The following is a 26,603-nucleotide window of genomic DNA, read 5'->3' on the forward strand; positions in this document are numbered from 1 at the left end:
CTCCCGCAAATTCTCCTCCTCTCTCTCCTTCTCCCCCTCATCTTCCCCTTCTACCCTCCCTACTGCCCCCATGCCCATGCTCCCAATTTTGTCAAGTAATCTTGTCTATTTCCTTTTTCCAGATGGATCTATGTATATTTTTCTCAGGGTTAACCTTGTTACTTAGCTTCTCTAGGATTATGAACTATTGGCTCAATGTCCTTTACCTTACAACTAGTATCCACTTATGATGGGAACACCCATGGAAACAGTTTATCTGAGCTAATGAGAGTTCACCAAGTCCAACCAGACAGGGAAGGAAAAAGGTCCAAGCTAATTCCTCTGAATGTGGGTGACAGTTGTATGGCAACAAAAGAGGATTCTGGAGAACATAAGTGATAAAATGAATAATCAACATGAAAGAAATCACTAAGGAGAACTTCATTCAAGTGATTAAAACATTACCGTAATAGAATAGCTGTCCTTTTTGTAAGCCTGTAAAGAGAATGGCCGTATTTTAAGACAGTTTAAGGTGTTATTTCATTTAGTGCAGACTTTAAAGGGAGCAACCGTGACTGAGAAGTGGCAATAATGGCTTTGTGACGTGAAAATGGAGGGACCGTGCCTGTCTCATAATGTGTTGCAGGCCAGCACATGCAGCAGTGGGCACATCTGTACTTCCACACACACAGTGCTGGGCTATGCTCCCTTGGGTTCAAGTCAAGTTAGGCTTTCCGTGAATTACTAGCAGGTGGGCATGGTGGCATGGGTATAAACTGCCAGCAGCAGTCTGACAAACTCTGTACCATCAGGAGTTTGAAGCCAGCCCACATAGGGAGAGTCTGTTTCAACACACACACACACAGACACACACACACACACACACACACACACACACACACACACACACACCCCAAAACAAACATTATCATTCATCCAAGAGTCTACATCCCACACAAAGCTGCTTCCTAACTGTGGAAATGAAACCTAGTGAAGTTTAGTACCAAAAGACAGACACTAACTGGTGTAGTTCTGCAAAATCATTGTTGAGTTTCTGGTAAATCCTTTCTAAGATCTCTAACCCACAACCCCAAGTAAATCCCTTAGCGAACTGAACTTCGGGTTCGCCATCTATAAACCTGGGGAAGACATGCATAGTGTTCAGGCACACTAACGTGAGCTCAGAGAATGCAGGGACCTTGCTATGCACGCACAGTGTTAATTGAGCATCCCATGTTAAGAGCTGAGTTCCCTGGGCGCTACACTGCTGTCATGATTCTGTCTAGATGAAGCCTGCATAGAAAGGTCACACTTCCGAACTTGGAATTATCATTCTGACATGGAGCAGCCTGCAGAAGAGGCAGGCGATGAAACCACAGGAACCCGGTCCAGTTTGGTTCAGGAGGGTCAACTGCTGCCCCACCTTATGTAGATTTTATCACATGCTGACCCTTGAGTCCTGCCACCCGGCTTTGCCTCCTTTTCCCCCAAATGTCTCTCCCTGGGGCCCCTGCGGTTCCCTCTGACCCGCCCCGCGGTGCCTCGTCAAGGGCCTCGGTGTCTTCCCCGCCGCCCTCCCTTCGGTGCGGAGTCTGGTCCCTCCCGACCGCGACACTCTCCTCCGCCCGCGGTCCCCGCAGATGTCCGCGGCGCGCCACGGCGCACGCTCGGGGGCGGAGCAGGCGCGTCAGGCTCGGCGGCAGTGGCGCGGGCGGCGGGGACCGGCGGGACGCAGCTGCCTCTGCCCCCGCCACCGGCGCCGCCGTCACCTCGGTGGAGGTCTGCGGGGCGCCTACGGTAAGGCCTGGCGGCGAGGTCCCCGCGCTGCGGGCTCCGGGTCTGCGCACTGCGGCGGGACCGAGCAAGGATCCAGTGCGGGCTCGGAGGACGATGCAGAGTCCAGTGCCCGCGGGGCACGGGCCCGTGGCCCGGGATGGAGACACGCGGCGGCCAGGGCCCAGGGGTTCTTTGGGGAGGCATCCCCTGGCCCTGCATTGGCCGCTCTGGAAAGCCACCTCGAGTTGGGGACAGGGGCACGGGAGCCTGGCTGTGGTTGCCAGCACCGCTCACGGAGGGCAGGGGGCTCCAGCCGAGGGGGACAGCCCTACTGCGGTGCTGGGACTCTTCCCTGGGGGTGGTAGTGGATGCGGATGAAGAACCTAATAATATGCTCTTTGATCCTGCGGTACGGTATAGAGGATAAATATGGAATAAACCTGGGAGGGAGGGTTAAAAACAGGACATTGGCAATGCAGATAGAAAAGTGGGATGGGAATGAGGTGTTTAGGTCTCAGGTTTTATGGCCTGAAAATGAAGCCCGAGAAGTGGTTTTAACTATTTGGCTACCAGTAAATGCTTGGTGGTTTGCTTTTTATGTATTGGAGTCTGGCAGGAATAGTCTCTTCTGGGCATAGGCAGTGATATTAAAATGTATGTAGGAAGATTATCTGTAGAGTTTGAGCCTACTTCCAGTTTTGTTTCCTCGCTATTACCCAGAATAATATTTTTGTTAAGGAGTGTTATCCGCGTTCTCACATCAATGGGAAAACTAACAAGCCAACTTATAGTAGTGCATACGTTTTCAGAGTAAAAGAGCAGCATGTAGGTTTAATGATATAGTAAAAGAATGGATGTAGAGTGTGAAACTCTTTCATGCTAATCTTCCTTTATCTCCATCAGTTGCTCAATACATTGAATTAAATACTGTGGTTATTTTTTTTTAAAAAAATTCATTCAAATATTCACACAATGTAGATTTAAAAAAATTACATCAAATGTACTAGCCAGAGAGAATTATCCAAACAGTGTGTTAAACATCCTTACAGGTATCTGTCTGAACCTATTTTTGAATTTTCTCCAATTTAATATCAAACTTTAATTTCATACAACCCCAGAGTTTGAAAGTGTACAGTTGTATCCTCTTGGAATCTTGTTTTCTTCATATGTTTGTCTGAAGTGAGTTTTACTGTGATATTCAAAAGGGTTTATTGCTATGTAAAGGAAAATTACATGTTCCATGATGTAGGGTTTGAGATACAAATACATTTACTTGTTGGGTAGCCATGGGGATGCCCCTTAAAGAGAAGCCACAGGCGTGTCGAACGCTTCTTAGTGTGAACGTCTTCTTGTTTTCTCTTCTAGATTGAGCTGCCGACTCTTCCATTCTCAAGATGAGGCTTTCCTTGGCAATCTCCTTTTTAATTTTCCTGTCTTTGTGGGTTGAAGAAGCTTGTTCAAAAGAAAAATCGTCCAAGAAAGGGAAGGGGAAAAAGAAGCAGTATCTGTGCCCGTCGTACGTTCCTCAAGTCTTATATCCTTCTGCAGAGCAGTGTTGCTGCTGTTTGTAGAAAGTCAGACTGACTACTAAAATGCCCGACCATGACCCTTTTCAGATCCAGCCGTGACCCATTTTGTCCTGATAGCAAAACACCAGGGTAGACAAAGGTTTGGGGCGCGATGGTCCCTACCTAGTGGTGAAAGAGACTTTATTCATGCATCTTTACATATCATTCACAAAAGTGAAACAAGTTATTATATCTTTCATAGGCCAGATATGCAACTTTAATTGGATACTAAGAGTCCATGTTTTGAGAAAACACTAGTACAAGAAGTAGATTTAAAAATAACCTGACAGGAAGATTCATTAAGAAACAGATAAACTACGATCTTGAAATCTATTACATTTGTATTGGTATACCGCAATGGAAGCAAATTTATTTGCATGGTAGATGGCAGTTCTTTTACAATATTTGTAAGGAATTTAGTGTATCTCTCCAAAAGTGTGTTATAAAATATAGAATGACTTGTAAAAACAAAATCCAGCTACAATCTCTCCAAAGTCAAGGTTTATCAGCTAGGGATCTTTTCTGGGAAGGGTTAATGTTACTGGCCAATAAAAGCTGAAAATAACCATCAGATGAATACTCTATAATGTTTTCTACATTTTATAATGTGTTTTTAGGCAATAATACAGCATTTGTGATTACTTGGCTGCGATAGGACGTTTTTTAGTTAAGATGGTTGAGATGTCATATTGACGTTTTATTTCAGCATCATAACCTGATGAATCATGAACCATTGCAGTTTTATAGATGTCTGTAAGAAACAACAAATGTCTTAGGAAGAAAATTTTGTCAGTCAAGGACTTTAGACTTGATCTATTGCGGCTGATGTTTGTACAGACCTGAGAGACTGAAAGCCTGAAATCATGTCATGGAGAGTAATGTCTGTCATTAACTAAGTTTCATGTCATGTCAAGAGGCATCTCCTGATTTGACCATTGACATCCTACTTATTTAACAGTATTATGTCAGGGTCAAATTATGGGGTGATAGACATAAAGGATAGCCTTGAGTTATATGCATGCTTCTCCTTGGCTTCTATACCCTTGGGTATCTGCTGAGGGATGAAGGGCCAGGTTTAGGTTTACCCACCACTTGCTGACATCAGGATTCCTCAGTGATATGACTTTTGTATCCTAATCAGGAGATTAACCTTTGAGGGAGTAGATAATGTTGGGCCTTCTTCTCCTTATGTGAAAGATGCATTTTCATGTTCTAAATATTCCCTGTTAATACAAACTAGCAAAGATTAACTTTGCTAGTTTCTACCATAGCCTTAAATTTTTTATTTATTTTTATAATTTTGAGACTAACTTTTGCTGATGGTTGTAGTAATCCTGTTAAATGTCTAGCTCACCTATGTGCAAGTAGGTCAGGGATGATGACTCAGCAGGTGAAGGTGTGACCACAAGGACCCGAGTTTGCTCTCTGTAACCCTAGGGTGGAAGGAGAGGACCAATTTCCAAAGGTGTACCCCCACATCTACATGCATGCTGTGACAGGTGCACACACACATGATCATAACAATAAATAAATAGATAGATAAATAAATAAATAATTTATTTCAAGGAAATGTGCCCTAGGAAATTACAGTTCTATATTTTTGGGTTGAATGTTTTTCATATAAATAAGTATCTCTTGGCGTAGGAATACAATTCTATAATCCCAGCAGATGATAGGAGGATTGGGAGTTCAAAGCCATTCTGGTCTACATAGTGAGACCTCGTTTAAAAACAAACAAACAAAGCTGAAGTAAAATAAATAGAAAATATTGCTTTCAGGCTTGTATTAGTTATTTTTCTGTTGATGTAATAAAACACCCAAATTAGCTTTAAAAAAAAAATCTGAGTTAAGAAAAAGAGCTTAAGAAATTCAGGAGTCATTTCTCTGGCTGGAGTTTGGTCCATTATTTGAAATTTCTCTAAAAACTTAGGCTAGAATCCCAGTCATCGTCGTGTACTGTAAAAATAATCTTACTCAGTGATTTGTAGTTTAGAAATCTAAATAGTTTCTTTTCTATAAATTTGTTAGGTATTTTGCTCAGCAGAGTTAGGGTTAGGGATCTTAGAAGGTGAGGATAGAAAATAAATACGTCTTAATATTGTAAGTTTCTTTCTGGTGAAGTTTGGTTAGTTTAACTATTTGAAGAGTGGCATTGATAAGCAATGGGAGCATATATGCCTAGCAGCCTATTTGTCATGAGCGAGAACTAAGTATTCCTGTGTTTCCATTAGAGCAGTAGTTTGAGAATCCCATTGTGAGAGTATACATTTTAAAGTACAGGAGAGGCCCTGGGGAGGTATCTCAATGTGATTCTCTCTTATGCCTGTGAGATTTCCCCCAAACCCATGTGTACAACTAAGGTCACTCACGGTTACTTCCTAGGTCTTCATTTCTCGTTCAGAGCTATGTAGAGGGTCATACCCTCTGCACCACGTTACAAAGCTCAGCTCAATCTGCTAGGACTTGCACTCAGAACTCCTCCACACTTTTCCTAACACAGTTCCCCTTTGCTGGCAAATGGCCCCAACACCTCCTTTTCCATCCTGGGATTACTCTTGACCTACCCTTTCTTAGTTTCCCCCGTTCAACAGTCACCAAGACTCAGAAGCTCAGCAGCTCTTCTCTGCTGTGTCTGGAGAGTCTTCACTTTCACTCCCACAGATATTGAGTTATTTTCCCTAAAATCTGTCATCCAGCTTGTTCTAATCTTTCCACTTCTCGTTTTGTTTAGTTCTTGCTTTTATTTATTTTTTTTCTTGACCATTCCTTTGCCACTCTGACCCTATAGTTTTTCCAGGTCTCCAGTCTAATTAAGTCATTCCAATACTGAGACACCTTGTGGGAACCCCATGGCTTGCTACATGTGCCTGACATTTCATGGCTCTACATTAAGACTCTTGATTGCTAGAATTTGACATCTTCATCACTATCCTCTGCATCTCAGTCCTTGGACCACAGAGAGCGCTCATGGGTTATCACACTTGCTCTTTCCCATCGCTGCCTGTGTTCTTCTCAATAGGTAGAGCGCCCGGTGCACTCCCTGTGTTAGTGAACGTCTTCCTCTACCTGGTGCTATTGCTCCAAATTCATGGCAGTAACTATCGCTTATACACTATTGATCTTGGAGTCTGTCCACTAATCTTAAAACCACGACCTATTCTGAGAAGTGTGTGTGTGGGGGTGGTGGTGCTGCAAATCAAGTAGTTAAGGGCCTCGTGTATGCTAGATTGGCACCATGTTGTTGAGAAGCATCTCAATCTCTTCCCTCTCCATAGCTCTCTACTCTACTTGCCTTCTGTGGTGATCGTTCCCTGGAGATTATCAGTTAAACTGTGTGCTTGCCCAGCTCTTTGTAAATTCACAAAAGAACAATGCCTTCCTTGACTCATTAAAAGAGAACATTAGAATGCTTGGTACAAAATGAAAATTTCTTTAATGAGTGCAGGGACTGCAGAACGCCTTTGTCTGCTTCTCACTGGCTCTGTTATGTCTGAAGTTTACATCAGTTGATATGGTCTCAGCAGATAAACAACTGGATGAAGTCACAACTAGGTTGATGAGTGGAACATTTTTACCCTAGTTCATGTTTGAATGTGGTGGCATTTTGTCCTCATTATATTCAACATTTTATCAGTGACTGGAAAGAAACTTAAAGAAAAAAATTCATACAAACTCAAGTTTGTAACATTGGGAAATTCAGTGTGAGACAGAATTGGTATCAAGTATAAACCCTGAATTATGGGACCGAGACTCAGAAAGAAGAGATTTGCTTATTGATATTATTTGCAGAATCGTATATATTTGAATGGCAGGGCAGGTGAAGAGGGCCTATCTTGCAGGAAGCCGGGAAACAGTAAGAGTAGGGAGGGCTGAAAAGAACGTGTGTTGGGGTGAATGTGAATGAAGCACAATGATACACATGTAAGAAAATGTCATAATAAAACACATTTATTTATGTGATACCAACAACAAATTAAAAAACAAAGTGATGGGCAAAACCTAATGAGGTTGGGAAATGAGTTGCCATTTGGTTCACCCATCATTTGTGCGTGTATGGATTAAATAGACTATTGGGGAAATGTTCGATGGCATTATCATCATGATATAAATGTATATATATACTTACATATATATAGTTATACTTGACACTCTATTTAAAGCAAATTTTGAAGATGTTTAAAGCACAGTTTATGGGCATTTCTGCGTTGTTCTACTCAATATTTCCAGGACAGAGAAATGATAGAAGCAATTAAGATCTTTTTACACTAGGAAATGCTAAAGGAACTGAGATAATTGAAGGTTGCTTTCAAATGTTTGAAAATTTGTGAGGATAATAAGAAACTATACTTTATGACTTGGTATCAGCCAAAAGCCATGCTAATGATTCAATTGTAGGGAGTGAGATTTTGGCTCCCATGTAAAAACTCTGTATTAGAGATCAGATGAGATATAATTGATTTGAGAAGGGGTTGGGAAGTTGTTGTCATTAGAGCTATTCTGCATGGGAGACTTGTTTGGCAGGCTTCTGCTAAGGGATTTGAAATTGGGTATCCAGGTAGAACATATGTTGTTGTTTCAGGCCGTTTCAAATTGCGAGATTTTTAAAATTCTGTAACCCTAACATTATATCTGATTATCTAATAGCAATAAGAAATGGAGTCTTCATTCTACAGGTTTAAATTTTATCTTGGGCCAGTTAGATAAATCTGCCTTTACTCTTGGTGGGTTGACTTGGAAAGTTCGAGTATATGAAATGCATATGACGTTGCTTGAGCTGGTAATGAAAATCTGAAGACCTTAATTAACAAAATTTTCCTTTAAACCAGGTTAGGTGATGCACACCTTTAATCCCAGTACTTGGGAGGGAGAGCTTGGAGGACCTCTGTGAGTTCAAAGCCAGCCAGATCTACATAATGGATTCCAGTTCAGTCAGAAATACAGAGACCCTGTCTCAAAACCCCAAACCCAACAAGTCAAGCAAAACAAAAACAAAACCCTAATTTCCCTCTGAAATTTCATAATCAGGTTTTTTATTGTTGATGCTGTTTTAAAATGTCCTTTAAATCCAGACAAATCTCTTCTCTGACATAGTCCAGTAGGAAAGGATAAGTCAGTCTGACACCCTCTGAGGAAAGGCCTGCAGGATGACAAATGGAAATGATCAACACGTCCGTAGTCAGATGCCCATGTGTATTGTAGAAAGTGGATCAAGAAGAAAAATATACTTAATAATTCCAAGAACAACAAGAAAACAGTTTAAAAATACAGAAAGACATTGTTGTTCACCGCAGCTTTTGCTGGTAGGCTCCTTTGCCCTGAGCTTGCCCGGCCACTGTCCTGGTGTGCACCACTGATTTTGCCACAGCGACCGGTGCACATTCTTATGCTGAGGGCTCTGAATTTCAAACACGTGGCAGCTGCTCATAGTATGTGTAACTAATGTGTTTCTGAAGTGCATCAGAGAACCGTCTTGAACCTGATGTGTGTGTCACAGAGAGGCAGACAATCTGGTGTGCTTTTCAAATGCATTATTTATTATTCATACCTTTAAAATTGGGGACAATTCACAGCAAACAAATCTAACAATCAACCTAGCTCTAAGCGACATAACCAGTATCTGGAGGCAGAGTTCACTCACAGTCGGGAGAGGCAGCAAAATGAGCTAAAAGTCAGAATGCCTAGTGCACAGCAAGCCACCAGGTCCCTGTCCGCTTCTTGAGAACGATGCTCCTTGAGGGTGCTGGATGCTAATAGTCCTGGCTCCAGTTGTGCTTACCTAGGTCAGTCAGGGTGCTGTACACTTAGTGGTCACCAGGAGAGTCTGATGGGAGACATGATCACTGGAAGGGACCCTTTTTGCTAGAGTACATGTCTCATGTGTATTGTGGATTTTTTTTTTTTTTGAGTCCAACATCTACTAAGATGCTTGGAGCCTGGATTTTAGTGGAGCTTCTGAGCTTTGTCTTGTCTTTTCAAACCTCCTCATGATCGGTATAGGTTCCCCATGCCTAGGGCATTGCTGGGTACACTCAGGTGCTCATTTCTGCCATTATCTAGTTCTGCTATCAGGACACCGAACAGGACAGCCACCATCTTGTGGAACACTCCGTTTTGTTTTCAGATTTTTGATCAAAGTGTTCACTACAAAATCTTTCTTCTGTTTGTTTTTTTGGCTCACACTGTCTTCTCTCTGGGGAACTTCCCAAGGAGCCTTTAGTGATTTAGGCGGCTCTTGTGTGGGTGTGCAATCATGTCCACCTGCATTTACCCATCTCCTCAATACATGTTCCCAAGCCCTCAAAACTCTAGTGTTAAAATCACAACGTAAATAATTCAGGTTTATTTTGATTCTGTGCACACAGTGGAAAAGAATGAGTTATTTCTACAAACTTGTTCATAAGCTAAAAATATTATGTATAAATATAAATGCACTTGATATCTTTTGTGAGAACTTTTGTCTCTTTCAACTTGTAATGCTAGGATATATGCATTTCAGTTGTGTATACAGATGAGACGGGGAGATACATGGAAAATCAAATCCGTCATCTTTAGGCTAATTCGTATGGTCCTCATTAGTCTCCGTAGTTTCTTTTATCTAGATTTCATTAGCAGACTGGATGGATCTTTACTTAGTTCCAGTTCCTTGCTTCCTTGTAAAATGTTCAGGATGAAAATGTTGGCCCAAGATGAGAAGCTGATTGAAAAAGATAATTGCCTATGCTGTCATCACTCTATACCTGGACCAGGATATTTTTTTCCCTTATGTTTGGTTATGTATTTTCATACCACCTACTTTGCAATTTCTCTTTGATGGCCTACTGTTATTTTGCAATCACTTGAATTAATGATCTTGTCTTTCCAAGTAATTCTCCATCTTTCAAAATTGGCATCCCCATTATTTCGGCTAGTCAGGCATGAAACTGAAATGGAACCCACATCTTCCCTTGGAGTGATCCCCTCTATCATCGTGTTCAGCTTTCTTGTCTATGCAGCTGCTCTTTCCACTATTGTCAGAAGAGCTGTTGTGGGATTTTCTCCTTTAGTCGCCTTCTTGTTACACATCTACAAAGCATACTGTTTTCATTTTCCACTTTCTAGTCTTATATTCAGTAGCCCTCAAGTGTTCATGCCCAAATGTCTAGCATATTTCCTTTAGCCCTATATTGCAAGAAGCTCTTGAATTAATATACCTGACTTAGGTTGCAGGTACTATCTTGTTTTAGAATGCTTGGTCTACCCCCATTCCTGTCTTTTCCTTGCCTACTACTACTAATTACTACTACTACGTTCGGAAGCATAACATTCTGTTTAACCGGATTTTGCCAGTTCTTCAGGATTTAGCTGAGTAAATATTACCTTGTTCTAATAGGCAGAGTTTTTTTTTATTTTTATTCTTTTTTAGTTAAAATTTCCACTTGCTCCCCGTTTCCCATTTCCTTCCCCGTCCTCCCACAAATTGCCCCCTCCCCCCTCCCCCCACTCCCCTCCCCCTATCCCCACTCCTCTTCTCCTCCCCCCACTCCATTCCCCCTCCCTCTCAATACTGAAGAGCAGTCCAAATTCCCTGCCCTGCGGGAAGACCAAGGTCCTCCCACTTCTATCTAGGTCCAGGAAGGTGAGCGTCCAAACAGGCTAAGCTCCCACAAAGCCAGTTCATGTATTAGGATCGAAACCTAGTGCCATTGTCCTTGGCTTCTCATCAGCCTTCATTGTCCGCCATGTTCAGAGAGTCCAGTTTCAACCCATGCTTATCCAGTCCCAGTCCAGCTGGCCTTGGTGAGCTCCCAATAGATCAGTTCCACTGTCACAGTGGGTGGGTGCACCCCTCGTGGTCCTGACTTCCTTGCTCATGTTCTCCCTCCTTCTGCTCCTCATTTTGACCTTAAGAGCTCAGACCGTTGCTCCAAATTGAGTCTAGGCAGAGTTTTTATATAGTCAGAATTTTCATTTTTTGGTGGGGGGTGAGTTCTGTGAACTAACAGCATTCTGTAGAAGTGGGACTAGGTAACATCTGGGAAACCGGTTGAAATTCAACAGTTAGAAGGGGGAAACATGTTCCTCTTCTGATTTTAGCTCACCTGTAGTAATGTGCTCAGTGCCTGCTGCCGTCATTTTTATCTCTCCTGTAATATGGAAGCTAGTTCAGAGGGTCCCAACTGGCACTTCCGTGGTCCTAAATTGTTGTGTATTGTTGGGTGCGTTTTATTTTAGTTTGTTCTCTTTGGTGAATAGATGAATAAATAACTTCTAAGTAAGGTCCTGTCTTATAAATTAGATTAGCCTCTTTTGGATAAGCCAAATTACAAAGCCAAGACTGAGGAGAAAACTGCAGAAGAGATACACAGATTAAAGGATGCTGTAGATGGCTCCAAAGAGAAAATGGACTTATTTTAAGCAGGAATTTTTTGTGTTTGTTTTGTCACCACAGTGATTTTGAACCAGAAGAGGTACAACCAAAATTAAGTGTCACTTAGACACTAATAGTACTTCCAATTATTTTCATAAGACTGTGTAGAGCTGGTGTTGAACTCCGTCCTCTCCCAGACTCCTTTTTTCTTTCACATCATATATTTCGATAGTTGATGAAATTGAATCCTTCATATGATGATGTCTTTTACTTTTTAGTTAAACCATGTGTGTGTTAATGGTCTATGTTGCAAACAATTAAGAGGCCATATATGGTTTTAGAACATGGCTGTTTCAAAGCTTTGTGCCTAAGAGCTCTATTTATGCCTGAAAGTGCAGTAGAATCTAATGAATACATGGTTAATCTTTTTACACATCCATGGTTTAATGACTGTGCATTTAAAAGTGATGTGCACTTTGCACATCTCCTCACAAATGACGGGCAAGACATAGCAAGAAGAACATTATTGCACATGCTGAGGAAGACTAAATCCATAGAATTGGGTTTTAGTTTTCCCATGTGTACAGTGAAGAATTTTGTTTTAATTCAGTCATGGACACACACCTATTCACTTGAGGCAAGTTGATCTTTTATGATATTATGCTTTATAACTGGTTTGTAACCTTCTTTTCTGGGTTAATTTTTTTGTTTAAATTTTTTTGTTTATTAGCTTTGATATAATGAAGCCAAAAGAGAAAAAGAAAAAAAAAGCCTATACAAAATTCATTTTCTAAAGCAAGTTAGTACTAAATGGATCCAGTTTTAGATTTGTCTTATCATAATACAAGTATTTCGAAGGAGGGTAATGCATATAGGAACTGAATTATTCATGTTACCAGTTTCTCATGCTTTCACAAATTAAGGGAATCAACTTTCAGAAATGTGACCTCTTTTCTTTCTTTGAAGGTAAATAATTTCTTTAATGTGGCAAGGAATTGGATGTGTTTGTACAAGTGTCTTTTGTTGTTATGCTAGCTCCTGACAGAAACATTTGCTCCTTCTGCTATATTTCATGGAAATTTACACTCACAATTCAGAGGGTGAGTAATCTAAGTTTATGTACATATACATGGTCCCTCTGAGAAATAATGTACATATGAAATGAAAGTTCATAGAGCTCTCCTTTGAATAACAATGCGCTAAATAATAAATTTCCAATAGAACATGTTGAATAACGAATAACAAGTCATCAACTGTTTGTTGAAGCTTCTTTGATGGCTTGTTCTGCGCTGATGGCTTATCTCGTGGTGGGCTTTGCGATGCACTGTGTGGTCCTGAGGTCCTCCGCTTCTCTCCATCAGCCTTCTCAGTCTCTTTCTCGCCTTCTCCAGCACACAGCCTTTCCTCCCACCCAGATCAGTTCCAGCATGGCACTTTAATTTTTGATATAGAGGAAAGGAATCGAGCTCTTTGGTAGGCCCTCCCGATGTCTAGTTGTTCTCTACTCTGGAAACTACTCTCCGTTCATCTTATTTATCTCTTATTCTTTTATCCTTATGGATTTAAAAACATACAGATCTACTGTCTGAAAAAAAATATGGAGTGTATTTGTATTTTGTTAACATTTCCATCTATTAATTGCTGTATTTCCTGAACTAAAATGACCCGTTTTCTGAGCTTCACTTGGCTGGTTCTTCCTTGGTTGGGTTCCTTAGTTACCAAAGGCGTATAGTATCTTAAGAAGCAACCTCCTCCCCTGGTCATTTGTTTGTTAATGTGCAGTTGTAGCTCTACTCTGCTTTTTGACTCAGATATTACTTCCTTCCTCTTAAAGAAATATAGTCACTTCCTTGATACCATTATTACTTGGTAAGAACCATGTGCCATTCTCTACACCCCAGCACACACCTGTGTCCACTTATTTCATTGTTAGATTCTAGAATCTCCAACTTCTGAGTTTTTGTCCCCTACCCTTTTCCCCTACCCTTCTGACACTAGAACTCATAAGCTGCTTTCATCAAGTCCTTAACCATTGACTTTTTTTGATAGTCATCCTTGGTTCTTACAAGCTTTGTATTCACCATGGCAATTGCTGGTGCGTGTGTGTGTGTACCATCATGAATTGTTGTGTCTCCATCTTTATCTCTAGTTATATTTATTGTGTGATATCCAGACATTCATTTTCCCATTTTCTACTGTACCAGACTGTAAATGCATTGGACAAAGCTCAGTCACACAATATTTATATGAAGACCTGGTTTTAATCCCTAGTACAACTGACAAACAAAAAATTTGAATTAGGTTCACAATGGTATATTAATTTGGCTGAGGTATGTGAAAAAGGAATGACCACATGCAGACCTGATGCTGGGAAAGGGAAGAGTGCTTAAATTATGTTTTCCAATTGCGGATGTTCTTTAGTGTTGTGCCAAAATTAATGAATGATAGCTACTTAAGGGAGAGTTTTTATGTGAAACCTAGAATCAGATCAGTGAACATTTTGTTCTGTTTCATTACAATTCACTGGTCTGGCATGCTCGTTGAATGGACTCTTTTGTTCACAAACGATTTTATAACAACACACAGAACAGCTAGAAGATAGTCAGTTGCCTTCTTTGGAAACTTTCCAGAGGTTGATTATGTCATTGCACAGCATTCAAAAGTCTCTTCCCCTTAGAGTCACTCTCTTCATTACTGGATAAAACATATAAATACAGGGAAGCACTCATGGGAGCTAAGGGTTTTCTAAGATTGTGATTTATATTTATATTTTTTGTTCATTAGTGACAAATGCAGCCATTTTTGAACAAAGTTATATGATCTTTTTATTTACTTTTCCTTAAAAAAAAAGTCCCAAATATTCACATCTGGAATATAGCTTTTTTGGTGTGGTATTAATGAATGATCTTCCATGAAGAATAGGAATCTAATTTAGTTAGTAAGTCAAACTTAGGTTCTAGTAACAGCACTGAGGATGAGCCTGTATGGTCAGGTATGATGTTAGGTAATGCTGACTTAAGCTTTAAAATTCAGTGAAGTTACATTTCTCTTTGTGTATCTTTAGAGACGTTACATTGGAGCGCAAACCTTTAAAAACTGGATTCAGTTGCTGTTACGTTGCTGATGTTTGCTTTATTTCTAATGTTTGTCGTATAGTGTATAATTTGTGTAGGTTCATGTATTGGTGGTATGTGGTATTATGCTTTGGTGTGTGGTGTATATGTTGGTAGTGTGTGATCTGTTTGCATGGTGTATGGTATGTTGTGATGATATGCGGCATTATGTATTGGTTGTGGGGCTTTATGTGTTGGTGGTGTGTGGTGTTATGCATTGGTAGTGTGTGCCATGTTGTGGTGGTGTGTGGTGTTATATATTGGTGGTGTGCAGGGTTTTATGTTGGTGGCATCAGGGTTTATGTATTGATGTTTAGCACTATGATTTGGTGATGTGTATTGTTATGTTTTGGTAACAAAGCGATTATGTTATGGTGTGTGGGGGTCTTAGGTTTTGCTATTTTGTGGTGGTGAAGAATTCATTGGCATTACAATTAAATGTCTTCTTAATTTCTGCTAATGCACTAGCGGTTTTATCCACCATTGCTTTACCACTTCTAGCAGAGTTGTCAATATTTAGCAAAGTAAATGATGTGTTACTGGCTTTATGAAAACAGTTTTGACTGTGGTGTGGCCAATTTGCAGAGTCGAGCCAAGCTCTGGGAACTGTTATTGTAGTGTGCAGGCATCTGTGAGGTTTGGAATAGACACAGCTGTTCAGGTCTCTGCTCTGGCCAGCCTTTCCTTTTTCCAGTTTTACTCTCCATTGCCATCATTTTGGTTGGGATCTACTACTCAGTGTCCACTCTACTGTGGAGTATTCTATACCTTCTTCCTGAAATATGCCCTGCCTCTTTCCCTCAACTTGCCTCATCCCTTCTTATCTTACGACTTTCAATCAAAAGTCACATATTCTTCAGAGTCCCTAGCTTGTAACCTGACAAAATTCAGTACTGAAGATACAATGCTAATGATTACAAGTTCCAGGTAAAACTGGTTGAGTTAGTTCTGAGAGAACAGATTAACACTAAACTCAAGTGACACACAGTCCACTTCTGTATTAGCTTATGTGCTTCCACTGGCCAGATCTGTAAAATAGGGCTTAATGAATTTCTCAGGGTTATAGGAATAAAATATTTTCTGCAATTTTTAAATGAAATAAATGAGCATCTCTTATGGAGATGGGAACAGGATTCTTCATCATTGTTGTCTAGGCATTGTTTATTATAGTTACTGTGTTTCCTTTAAGTCATTAATGAACATTAACGTGCAGTGAACTGTTTAAGAAGAATAGCAGAATGTTACTTGCTGAGTATACAGTTTACAAGATTCCTTCTCCCAGACATATGATCTGATATGTGAGACCCAGTTACTGTAGGCTGGTGGAATGGCTCTGTGGTTAAGCTCACTTGCCACTCTTTCAAAAGATCCAGATTTGATTCTCAGCATCCACATTGGGCACCCATAACTTCCTCTTACTTTCATTCCAGGGAATCCAGTGCTCTCTTCTGGTCTCTGTAGGCATCTGGACTATGTGTTCCACACCGACCCACACAGACACACTCATATATGTATTTTTTAGTGGGCTTTGTATTGATGGGTACCCACATTGACTCCTTGTGGTGATGAACAGATTTGGATAGAGAAGGAGTTTTTCGAAATTCCTGTATGAATTACCAATTTGTGTTTAAAATATTGATCTGGATAAAACTTTAATTAACAAGTTATTAATTTTTAATATGTATTGCTTGTTTAAATGTTGGTTCATATGAACATTCTCAACTTCTTGCTGTAAAATGTCTGTCAACTTTGCTTATTTTTCTCTATCTTCATGTCCTCATGATATGTCCTGCCAAGATAGAGCATTCAAGAATGTTTGCTGGTTATTTGATATTATAGAACACTTTACTTGTGGCTGGTGCCTGGACACACCTTCCCAGAAGTTTAGGTTCTTGAGGCTTGGTCACCAGTGTGGTGATTTGAGGTGATGGTATTTTAAGAGATGTTGCTTGATAGAAAGTGATTGGGTCCTGGTGTTTTCTAGGAAGTAGGAAGACAAGTTTTGTCGAGAGAGTTAACTTTCAGGACAAGCAAGTTCCTAGAAGCAAGACTGCCTGTCTTCCCTTGGTGACTTCTCTCAGTTTCTTGATGTGTTTGGCATTCTGCTCTTGAACCACAAAACAGAAAAGATAAATGAGCTTCTTTTCTTTACAAAGTACTCAGATCAACTATGTTTATAATAAAAGAATATATTAGCACATTAATGCAATTAGTTATATTTAAATATTAGCCTTTATATTAACACAAGTTATTTAACATAAGGGAACATTTGTATTTTCTGTCCGAAATTCCATGAAGGGCACTTAAAAGTTATCAAATTAATGAAAAGTGTTTCAAAAAAAATAAATGTGGGAGTGTTAGTTATGCCTAAAGCCCTAACGACCAGGAGCAAACAACAGATCTCAGACCTTGAATAGCAATGGTAGGAATCGGATCTCTTCTGTGAGTACTGACAACAGGAAAGGAAGCCTGGCTTGGTGGCTTTCACTCAGAGTCTTCTCTTTGGGCTTTGTTAGGGCTGAGGAGACTAGGGGAGACATTGCTCATGGAAGCCCTGAGGTCATTGCATCAGTACCATGTGACCATGGAGCTGTCTTTTGACACTGTGAGAGGGACATGAAGGAAGAACTATGCCGCCCCCTGGTGCTTTGGAGGCTCATGGTAGACTGCTTTCAATTGTTGATGAGAGCTCAAGAAGCAGCCTGGGGACCATGGGATAGAGAAAAAGACTGTGTGGACTGAGGAGGATTTCTGATGTGAAGGGGAATACCGAATATTTACTCTTGCTCAGATGTGGTTCATAGGAAGGAGAAGAGAGCAGGGAGAGCTGGAGAGAACATAGAGGGTGGGTTTAGAGAAGAACCTAGAAGGGGGCTAGAGTCCCACAGCGCCCATGTGACTTGTGGGCAGGAGGCAAGCGGGAGCTGAAGCTGGAGAACAGTCAGACCCTTCCTTGGAAGCTGATGCAGAAGAATTGTTCTGAGCTTGAGGTTAGCCTGGGCTGCACAGTGGAATCTTGCCACAAGAAAACATCAAACAAACAAGCTGACAGTATCTTCAAAGAGAGGATCTGAGAAATCCACAAAGAAAGTGTACATTAGTAAGTCAGAGGCCAGCAAACCTGGCCACGGCAAGATCAATGTTCTTCCCTTCCTCTGGGGAAGCGGGAAGTTTGGGCTTTTCCACAAAGCATCTAGTTTTGCTACCAGTACTAGATGGGTCCCATACGCCGTGACAATTTTGAGTGGTAGGACAGTGGCTAAAGGCAGTTTTCATTCTCTGAAGATGACTGAAAATATTAGAAAAACTGCTGGAGATTCTGTCCTGGAGAGTACTACGACACAAAGCTATTTAGGATATGGTGTGGAGCGTAGAGTTTCTTTGTAAGGAGGCCTGTGGATTTTAGTTTATTCAATCTGAAGTGACTGGTTTCTAAGCAATAATTCATAGAGACAGAAAGGGCAATCTTTCTTCTTCTGTACTGAAGAGGGATAGGGGATCCAGTATTCAGGATAACATCTGTATTTGCTTCCCTGCCCCGTAATGGGGTTAGTACATCCTTGTTTCCATAAACCTGCAGGGGTATAATCAAGGCAGTAATAAAAACGAAATCCTTTTCTTGTCTCTGATAACAAATTATTTGCACGTAGGATCTTGCATAAGGGAAAGTGACAAAGCCATGGTAACAGAACCAGGTTAGGTGCTAGGGGTGGCCTTGAGCTTCTCTACTGGGTTCCAGACAAGGAACAAAAGCCCCTTCATCTAAATGATTTGTGGTGTCCCTGGAGTGACTTCCTCAAAGTGCTTTGAAGTTTAAATTATTTATTTCTCAATTTCCCTGCTTTGGTTCTTTTTAAAAATTGGCTTGTAGTGGCAAAGAAAATATTTCCTTTCAAAACTCAGTCCCATCAATTTTTAGAGAATAGGGGAATTAGAGTGGGGATTTGGGAGAAAGAAGATTTGTGCATATATATCATGCGTTTATATAAGAAGGGAAACACGCTGCATATTTCCTCAAGTAAATCACATGCCCAAGACTTTCTTGTAGTTGGGAGTAAATTGTGAATGTCTGTCGTTTTCCAAACAGTTGTTGCTCTCTTTTCCTTTCCCCACGACACAAAATAGGCTCCTGGGGGTTGTCCGTCGTACAGCACCGTGACTAATCTAGGCGCTTTATTTATGTGGCCACAGTTCTTTCCACAGACAGGTCTTTTGTGAACTGGTTTTCTGCAGTTATCTTCTCTGCCTACAGGGAGACTCTCAGAGGCAGATACCAAGTGTCTAGAGATGTGGGCCATATCCGCAGTAAGTCGGGCCCCCAGTCCACCCAGCCAGGCCTCCTTGACGAACTAGGGAGCACAGCTCTAGAGTGATTTTCTCTTTTGTTTTTCCTCCCAGTCCTCCCCTCTCCTCTCCATCCTTCCTTTCCTCCTGTCTTCTCCTCTTTCATCCTTCCTTCTCCTCTCTTACCCTCCCCTCCCCTGAACAGAGATGGGTAAGGTGCAGAATGAGAGCCTTTGGAGAACTCAGCCCTTTCTCTATCTCCTCGTGCTTGAGACAAGTTCAGCTAAAAGCCTAGGCTGGGCTGAGCTCACCATTATCTTACCTCTTACTCTCAAGTGCTGGGATTGCAAGCCTGTCACCATACTTGGCTTCTTTACTTTATTTTTCATCAGAATAGAGAGCATTCTTGCCTTTGAGGTACAATTAGGAAATCTCATGATGATATGCATACTATAAAGCACAATAGGTAACCACATACAATTTAAAAAGAAACAATAAATATGTATTACCTAGTAGGAGAATTGAACAGTGACATTCTTGTTATTTTTTTCTGTATAATACATATTGTATGTATATTACAAATATTAGCTTGCAAATTATATAATTAGTGACTCTACACTCAGAGATCAATTTACATGTGTTTTATGTGTATGCATCTTCTGTGTGTGTATGTATGTGCACAGTGTCAATGTAGGAGCCCCCAGAGGGCATCTGATGTCCTGGAACTGGAGGTACAAACGACTGTGCATCACAGGGTCAGTTTTGGGAACCGAACCTGAGTGATCTGGAAGAGCAGCCAGTGCCGTCTCTCCCGTTTCAAGTTTTGATGGACTGTGGAGTTTGGTGCCAAAATTTGTCTGATTAATCCTTTCAGTGTTTCAGAGCCTAGTTATGGTAATCATCAAAGCATGCAGAAAAATATGGTGCAGAAAATTGTGGTACATTTAGATACGTACACATCCCACTTCCTGGGGATTCTGATATTTCAATGCGTTTGCACCTGGCTTTATGTGGGTTCTGGTGATTTCAGGTCTTCACCTTCTGCTCTGAGCCTCCTGTCCAGGACAACCTTGTTACTTTCTGAACACTGTCATTTGAAGAGCAGAAGGACTCATTTAGATCAATTCTTCTTTGGGTCTATTCTTCTGAGATAGTATTTTGTAGCTTCATAAGGATCAGAGCAACATGATGAATGTGTGCAACGGATCACCAGCCATAACATGAGTCAGCCCTCCATCGTATTTCTGTCTTGGGAGCTTCTCTTCTGGTTATACAAAAACAGAGTGTAATCTAGTGTAAACAGTATGGGCAATGTTGCACTGTAGAGAGATAGAACTAAGTATCTCTAGCTGAGTTTTGATGGGTCTTGGCATGCTTTATTCCTTTGCCCTGCTCCATTAAGCCCCTCTTGGGTTTCAGGTCCCACTCCTCCACTGCTTACTTCTCTAGGAGCTGCTGTTCAGGTTTTGTGAAGGAGTGAGATAATGTGCTACTGGACTTTAAATACCTGGCGCATTTCATTTAACACAGTGACCTCTAGTTCAATCAGAATTGTTTGAGGGGATAGGTATTTATTCTTGCCTTTTAGGTGCATAATATCATATCACTTGTACATCTTATAGACATTATTTATATGTACATATGTGCACATTATATACACACTGCCTTCTTTATTCTTCTATTGAAAATTACCTAGATGGATCTTGGAACTTGACTACTGTATATAATATAGATGGGGCTGCCAGTATCTCTTTGATAAAGTGATTTTATTTCTCTTGGTTATATATGTTGGAACTGCTGTACCATATGATAAATATATTATTTTTAAAGGACTCTATAAAATCTTTTTCATGATGTCTATCCTAACATCTTTGTCAGCACTGTATGAGTTTCTCGCTAACCATGTTCTTGTAAGCATCTTAGTGCGTTATTTTTTGATACTATCCACTGAAGAACATTTTTTTTAAGAACGACTGATTTCTTTACTATTTCTTTCACTGTTGATGCCTCTGCATTCTGCACAATATTTTCCTCTAGTCTCAGACCAGGAGGATTGGTCTGCACACAGTTGCTCTGCGATCCTTCACTACCCAGATTTGACTCATGCAGCCTGCACTTGTGGTGTCTGTGAAATCATTGCCAAGAGCAATGTCATGAGGATGTTCTCCTGTGTTTTCTTTTGAAGTCTGAGATTGCATATTTAAGCCTTTAATGAATTTTTAGTTGATTTTTGTGTGAGCCAGAAGAAAAACATCCAGTTTCTTTCTCTTCCTTTCAGATGTCCGGCTTTCTTTACACCGTTTGTTAAATGCCATGTTTTCTGCCCATTGTGCATGCCTTCTGGCTGACTGACTGAAGATCACTTGGCCATTTGCACTGTATTTATTTCTGGTTCTCTTCACTTGCATTGGCCTATACTATTTTAACTACTGAAACTTCGGTATATGTTTTAGGAGAAACACATAGACACACATGGGATCACTCTCTAGATACAGTAATGAGAATATTAGATTGAGAAGGTTCAGGTTGGTATATATCAAATTATTGAAGAGTTTCAATAAGAGAAGCTTCTGGTAAAATGGATATGAAATATTCTTTGATGGGAACCAGACCTTAAAATTAAAAAAAGACATTAATTACTTTAAAAATTTTCATACTATAGCTAATGATAGTGAAATCGGCCAGCTTTTATAGGCTATCTCCATGCAGTTGTCCATGATCTATTTCTTTAATACACCTTTTGCTTTGCAAAGTATTTTTAAGTTAGGAAACATATACTTTCTTAAACATGACCTTTCTATCACATGTTTGATTGTTTTGTGTTTTGATGCTGTCTTAATTGCTGGATACCTTGGACTGCGCGTGTCTTAGAGCCATAAAGCACATCTGTGGGTATATTTTTGAGAATGTTTTCAGAACAGTCAATAAATGAGGATGTTGTTCTCTGTATGTGGGCAATTGAGTCCCATAGCCCAGGTGTCTTGAAAGAATAATTGGCAAGACAGAGGGAGGAAAGGGGTATTGCAAGATGTCCTCTCTTCCTTGGCTTTCTAGACAACGCTGCACACCCTACATATCATGGTCTTCTGAAACTAATGAACCTTTGAGTTTAGAGAAATCTTTCTTTTTAATCTGTGTCATTTAGGTGTTTGTCTTAGTGTCAGAGCTTTATTGATTCCTCGGGAATTGTGAACTGTTTGGGATTTAGTCCTATAATCATTTTCATCAGGTTTTTGGATACTTTCATTTTGTTTATTTTTGAGATAGGATCTATCTCATATATTCTTTGCTGTCCTCAAACTTGCTATGTAGTCCAAAATGAACAGGAATTTTAGATCCTTCTGTCTCCCCCTCCCAAATTTGAGGATTATGGGGATTATGCCACCGTGTCCTGTTTTTGCAGTGCTGAAAACTGAACCCAGAATGAGCCATCACCTAAACTCTGTTGTGAAGATTTTGATAGATGATTGCTTTTCACGTACATCTTTATGGGTAGGGTGGGTATTTTAACAGGATTGTTTTCTAACCCATAAACTTGGCTATCTTTCTATTTGTTGCTGTCTTTGATAATTTAATTTTTTAAATAGTTGTTAATGTAGAAATGCTTCATTCCCTTTGTCAGGGCTAAGGTTATTCATAAATATCTTGCTCTCTTTGATGCTGTTGCAAATATGGTAATTACCCAAATTTTTATTTTATAGTTGATTATCTACAGACATGCATATATGTAAGTGATTTCTTCAGTCAATGCTGTTTCCTGCAGTATTAGGCTGCCAGTTCTAATAGGTATGTCTGTGCAAGTATATGACAATGTACAAGGAATTCTATACACAGGGCCAAGTTGAGACATGCACTTCTGCAGTTGGGATCCATTTGACTGACTGTCTGGGAGTTCTGGTATATCCTGAGTCAATGTGGTAAGAGAGGATGCCTTTCTGGGTTCTTAATCTTCGTGTTGCGGCTTCCAGTTTTTCACCACAAACTGTGATGTTAGGTATGAACTGTTCCTCTACAGTCTCTGCTGTAGACAGATTGTTTCCTTTCTATTTTCTAGTTTCTTGTAATGTTAAATTATTTCAGATTACTTTTATGCACCCTTTTCTATGGTCCTATGGATTTTACCTATATTTCTGTTGAGGAAGAGTGATGTATAACCGTAATTTTCCAGTGCTGAGCTCTCCTCAAACCTGAGATGTATGCTCCACTGGGCTGTGGCGTGCAGCTGTTGAAGGTGCTAGTGAAGGTGTTTTCCTGTCTTTGGTAAGGATGCTTGCTTCCGAGAGACACTGGCCTGTAGTTTCTTATGTGTCTTGTCTGGCTTTAGTGTCAGGGTCACGCTGTCCTCACAAAGTCCTTGGAAGTGCTCCTCCTTTCATCTTTTGGGCAGATTTTGACAAGTACTGGCTTTGATTTGTTTTTTAGCAGTTCAGTAGAATTTGCCAGTGAAGTCATCTCTTCCTGGATTTTATTATTATTTGCTAAATAATCCCCTTTATGAGTTAAAGATCATTTCACGTTTTATATCTTTGTCAGAAAGTCTTAGAATGTCCTGAGTTAACCAATTCGTGGACATCTAGTGGATCAGCCTCCTCAGTTTTAATGTTTCTCCTTTCGTGTCTGATTTCATTTATCTATTTAATTTTGTTTTTATTTCTTTGTTATACTAAAGATATGTCAGTTTTGATTATGTTTTCAAATCATTGTTTTCATATTTTTCTATTCTTTATTTAGTTTTATATTCTTTATTTCATTTATTTCTGCTCACTCTTGGTTTCTTTTGTTCTTTTTATCTATCAGAAAATTGATATTTATGTATATTTTCATAACCCTTATTCAAGGAGTTTTATCCTATTCTTTTAAGTGGGTCACATGAATCTCTTTGGTATTTGTGTAGTAGAAAATTCCTCGACCCTTCCCTGCTTTGTTTGCTGTCCTCATGCAAGAAAGGACTTTGTACAGTCAACTTGTCTACTGTTCTGCAGGTATAAAAAAATTCATGGTAGTGCAAAACCATGGTATTTTCTCTCTCTGCTTGCCAAGTATATTATGCTCTCATTGCCTTCTGTGATAGGCAAGCCAGAAGCTTTTTCTTCTTAGAAGAGTTAGAAAGCTGAATCTGTGTCCTTCCTACCTCGGAAGAATTGAGCTCATGGTTTTTATTTGTTTGTGCTATGTTGAGTTAAGGGAGGTCTGGTGATTAGTCCTGTCTCTTGTTCAAATGACCACTGTGTCCTCCGCAACTTTCAGTGACTTAGGAATGCTGGACCTTGTCAGTGCTTGAGGCAGATGACTTAAATCTAGTCCTTCGGGAGCTCCAGAAATTATGTGGCTAGATGTGTGATTCAGATGTTCCCTGCTGAGATGAAGGCCAAGTGTGGGCTTTATTGCTTATGCTGTTCTGAGTTATGTAGAGTGTTTACATGAGAAGAAATTACCCTATGCAGGGACCCATATCTTTCCAAGAGAAAGCATCAGGATCTCGGGGTAGCACATGAACAAATCAGGGCACCAGCTACCCGGTCTAATTCCTTTGCTTCTCAGGGAGATGTTGACTTGGGAATTTCCTGCTGATTGTGTGCTAGGATGAAGACTATGGTCTGAAAGCATCTTTCTCACTTTCCTGCTAGATACATTGTGGATGATTTCTCAGTGACAGGAGATGCAGGAGAACCTCAGCTAGTTGCAGAGTTTTTCTAGTTGCATGAACCTTTATGTTCACAGGGGGAAGAAGAAGCCAGGCTTCTTCTTGTTAGGTGGGCACATGGTGTATGCCTATTATCCTAGTCTAAGGGTAGCTGGGTGAATGGGTAAGGTAGAGGAATTGTGAGTTCAAGGCCACAGCTCTGAGGCAACCGAGTGAAAGCCTCATCTCAAAAAACAATAGAATAAAATCAAAATTTTTCATGCTTTAAAACCAAACTCGCTTTATTGGAAAGATATAAACAACAGCTATAAATAAGAGAAATTAGTTTTTGCAGGACCATTTGTTATGAGAGTAGTTTCATACTTGATGTGAAAATATGCTGCCTGTAATCATTTTACTTATCTGAAAAAGTATACAGTGTATGTCTACGTTATTATCGCATGAAATGAAAAATGAATGAAATGTCTGCCCTGGCAATGCTCAAGCATGCATGGGCAGCCCGTAGATGGTGGTTCCGTTGAACTTGGACATATTAGGTTTCATGGGCTAAGCTGTTGAGGACGACTGACTAGGTCTCATCCTGAAGAGGGCACCAGATCTCAGTACAAATAGTTTGAGCCATCATGTGTTTTTGGGAATTGAACTCAGGACCTTTTGAAGAGCAGGCAGCGCTCTTAACCACTGAGCCATCTCTCCAGCATAGTAGTATTTAGGTATGGAGAGCTGAAGAAGCTGCTAATCTGATAACAGTGATAATGCTGTCACATTTTAGGACCCTTTCCTATGCATGATTGTTTATAGTGTAGAAATAGGCAAGAACCTGAGTTCAAATCTCTAAAACCAACATTAAAAATAAAATACATGTGGTAACATTAGCTTGTAACACCAAAGCTTGGAGACAAAGACAGGAGTATAGTGAGGCCTCACTGCCAGGCACCCTAATCCATTGCTTTTCTTTAGATTTACTGAGACTCTCTCTCTCCCTCTCTGTCTCTCTCTCCCCCTCCATCCCTCATGCCTCCTCTCTCTGTGTGTATAGTTGGAAAATGGTACCAAGAGATATCCAATGTCAACAGCTTATCTCCACATGTGTGCCTGCACACACCACACACATGCACACACACACCACACACATGCACACACATGCACACACCACACACATGCACACACCACACACACAAACACATGCACACACCACACACACACAAACACATGCACACACCACACACACACACACACACAAATTTAATCCAGTTCTTTTCATTAAACCAAAGGTTCTTTTAAGGTCTTTTCAAGTAGTTCATGAAGAAAAATAGACAGAAAAAATATTTTGTCATCATCAGGGTCCCTTCAACTTTTAGTTGATGATCAAATAGTATGAATAATCACTTTTGCTAGATGGATAACAAGAGCTACTGACATTTAAACCTGATGTTCTCAAGGAGACATGGAGGATAGCTGCCTGCCAGGGGCTGAATTATCTCCTTGATTTAAAAGGGCATCTTACATTTGTTCTGTAGCAAACCAGGTTAATGTCTGAGAGTTGCCATGTCAGCTCACATTTCTTGCCCTCGAAACAGTTCTTATATGCTTTTAGACCGTATTTTACCCTGAATATTTGTGGAAGCATTTCTTGGTGGTTCTCCTTAGACAATAGATGGTGTGGAGGATAACTTAGTATTCTTCGTTTTATAAAATGTGAAGTCCCCAGTGAAGACTCTCCAGTATTTTAATTTAAAAACTTATTTTTCATCATTGTGTGTTCTCATAATGTATGTGGGAAAGGCTTGCATTCCACAACACAAGTGTAAAGGGCAGGGGACAATTTTGTTGAATCAATTAATTCCTTCCACCTCTATGTGGATTCTAAGATTTGAACTCATGTCACCAGG

General features: G+C 40.3%; 1 protein-coding gene across 1 annotated transcript in view; it reads left to right on the forward strand.

Moving 5' to 3' along the window:
• Positions 1–1,611: 1,611 nt before the first annotated feature.
• The window catches only part of Glrb (glycine receptor beta), a 61,598-nt gene continuing 36,606 nt past the window's right edge, over positions 1,612–26,603 (forward strand). Inside the window, exons 1-2 of the mRNA XM_057757000.1 lie at positions 1,612–1,776; positions 3,121–3,271. Of these exons, the coding sequence (XP_057612983.1) occupies positions 3,150–3,271 (122 nt within the window). The 5' untranslated portion in view covers positions 1,612–1,776; positions 3,121–3,149. The remainder of the gene's footprint in view (positions 1,777–3,120; positions 3,272–26,603) is intronic.

This window comes from Chionomys nivalis, chromosome 24, assembly GCF_950005125.1.
Source record: "Chionomys nivalis chromosome 24, mChiNiv1.1, whole genome shotgun sequence".
NCBI lineage: Eukaryota > Metazoa > Chordata > Mammalia > Rodentia > Cricetidae > Chionomys > Chionomys nivalis.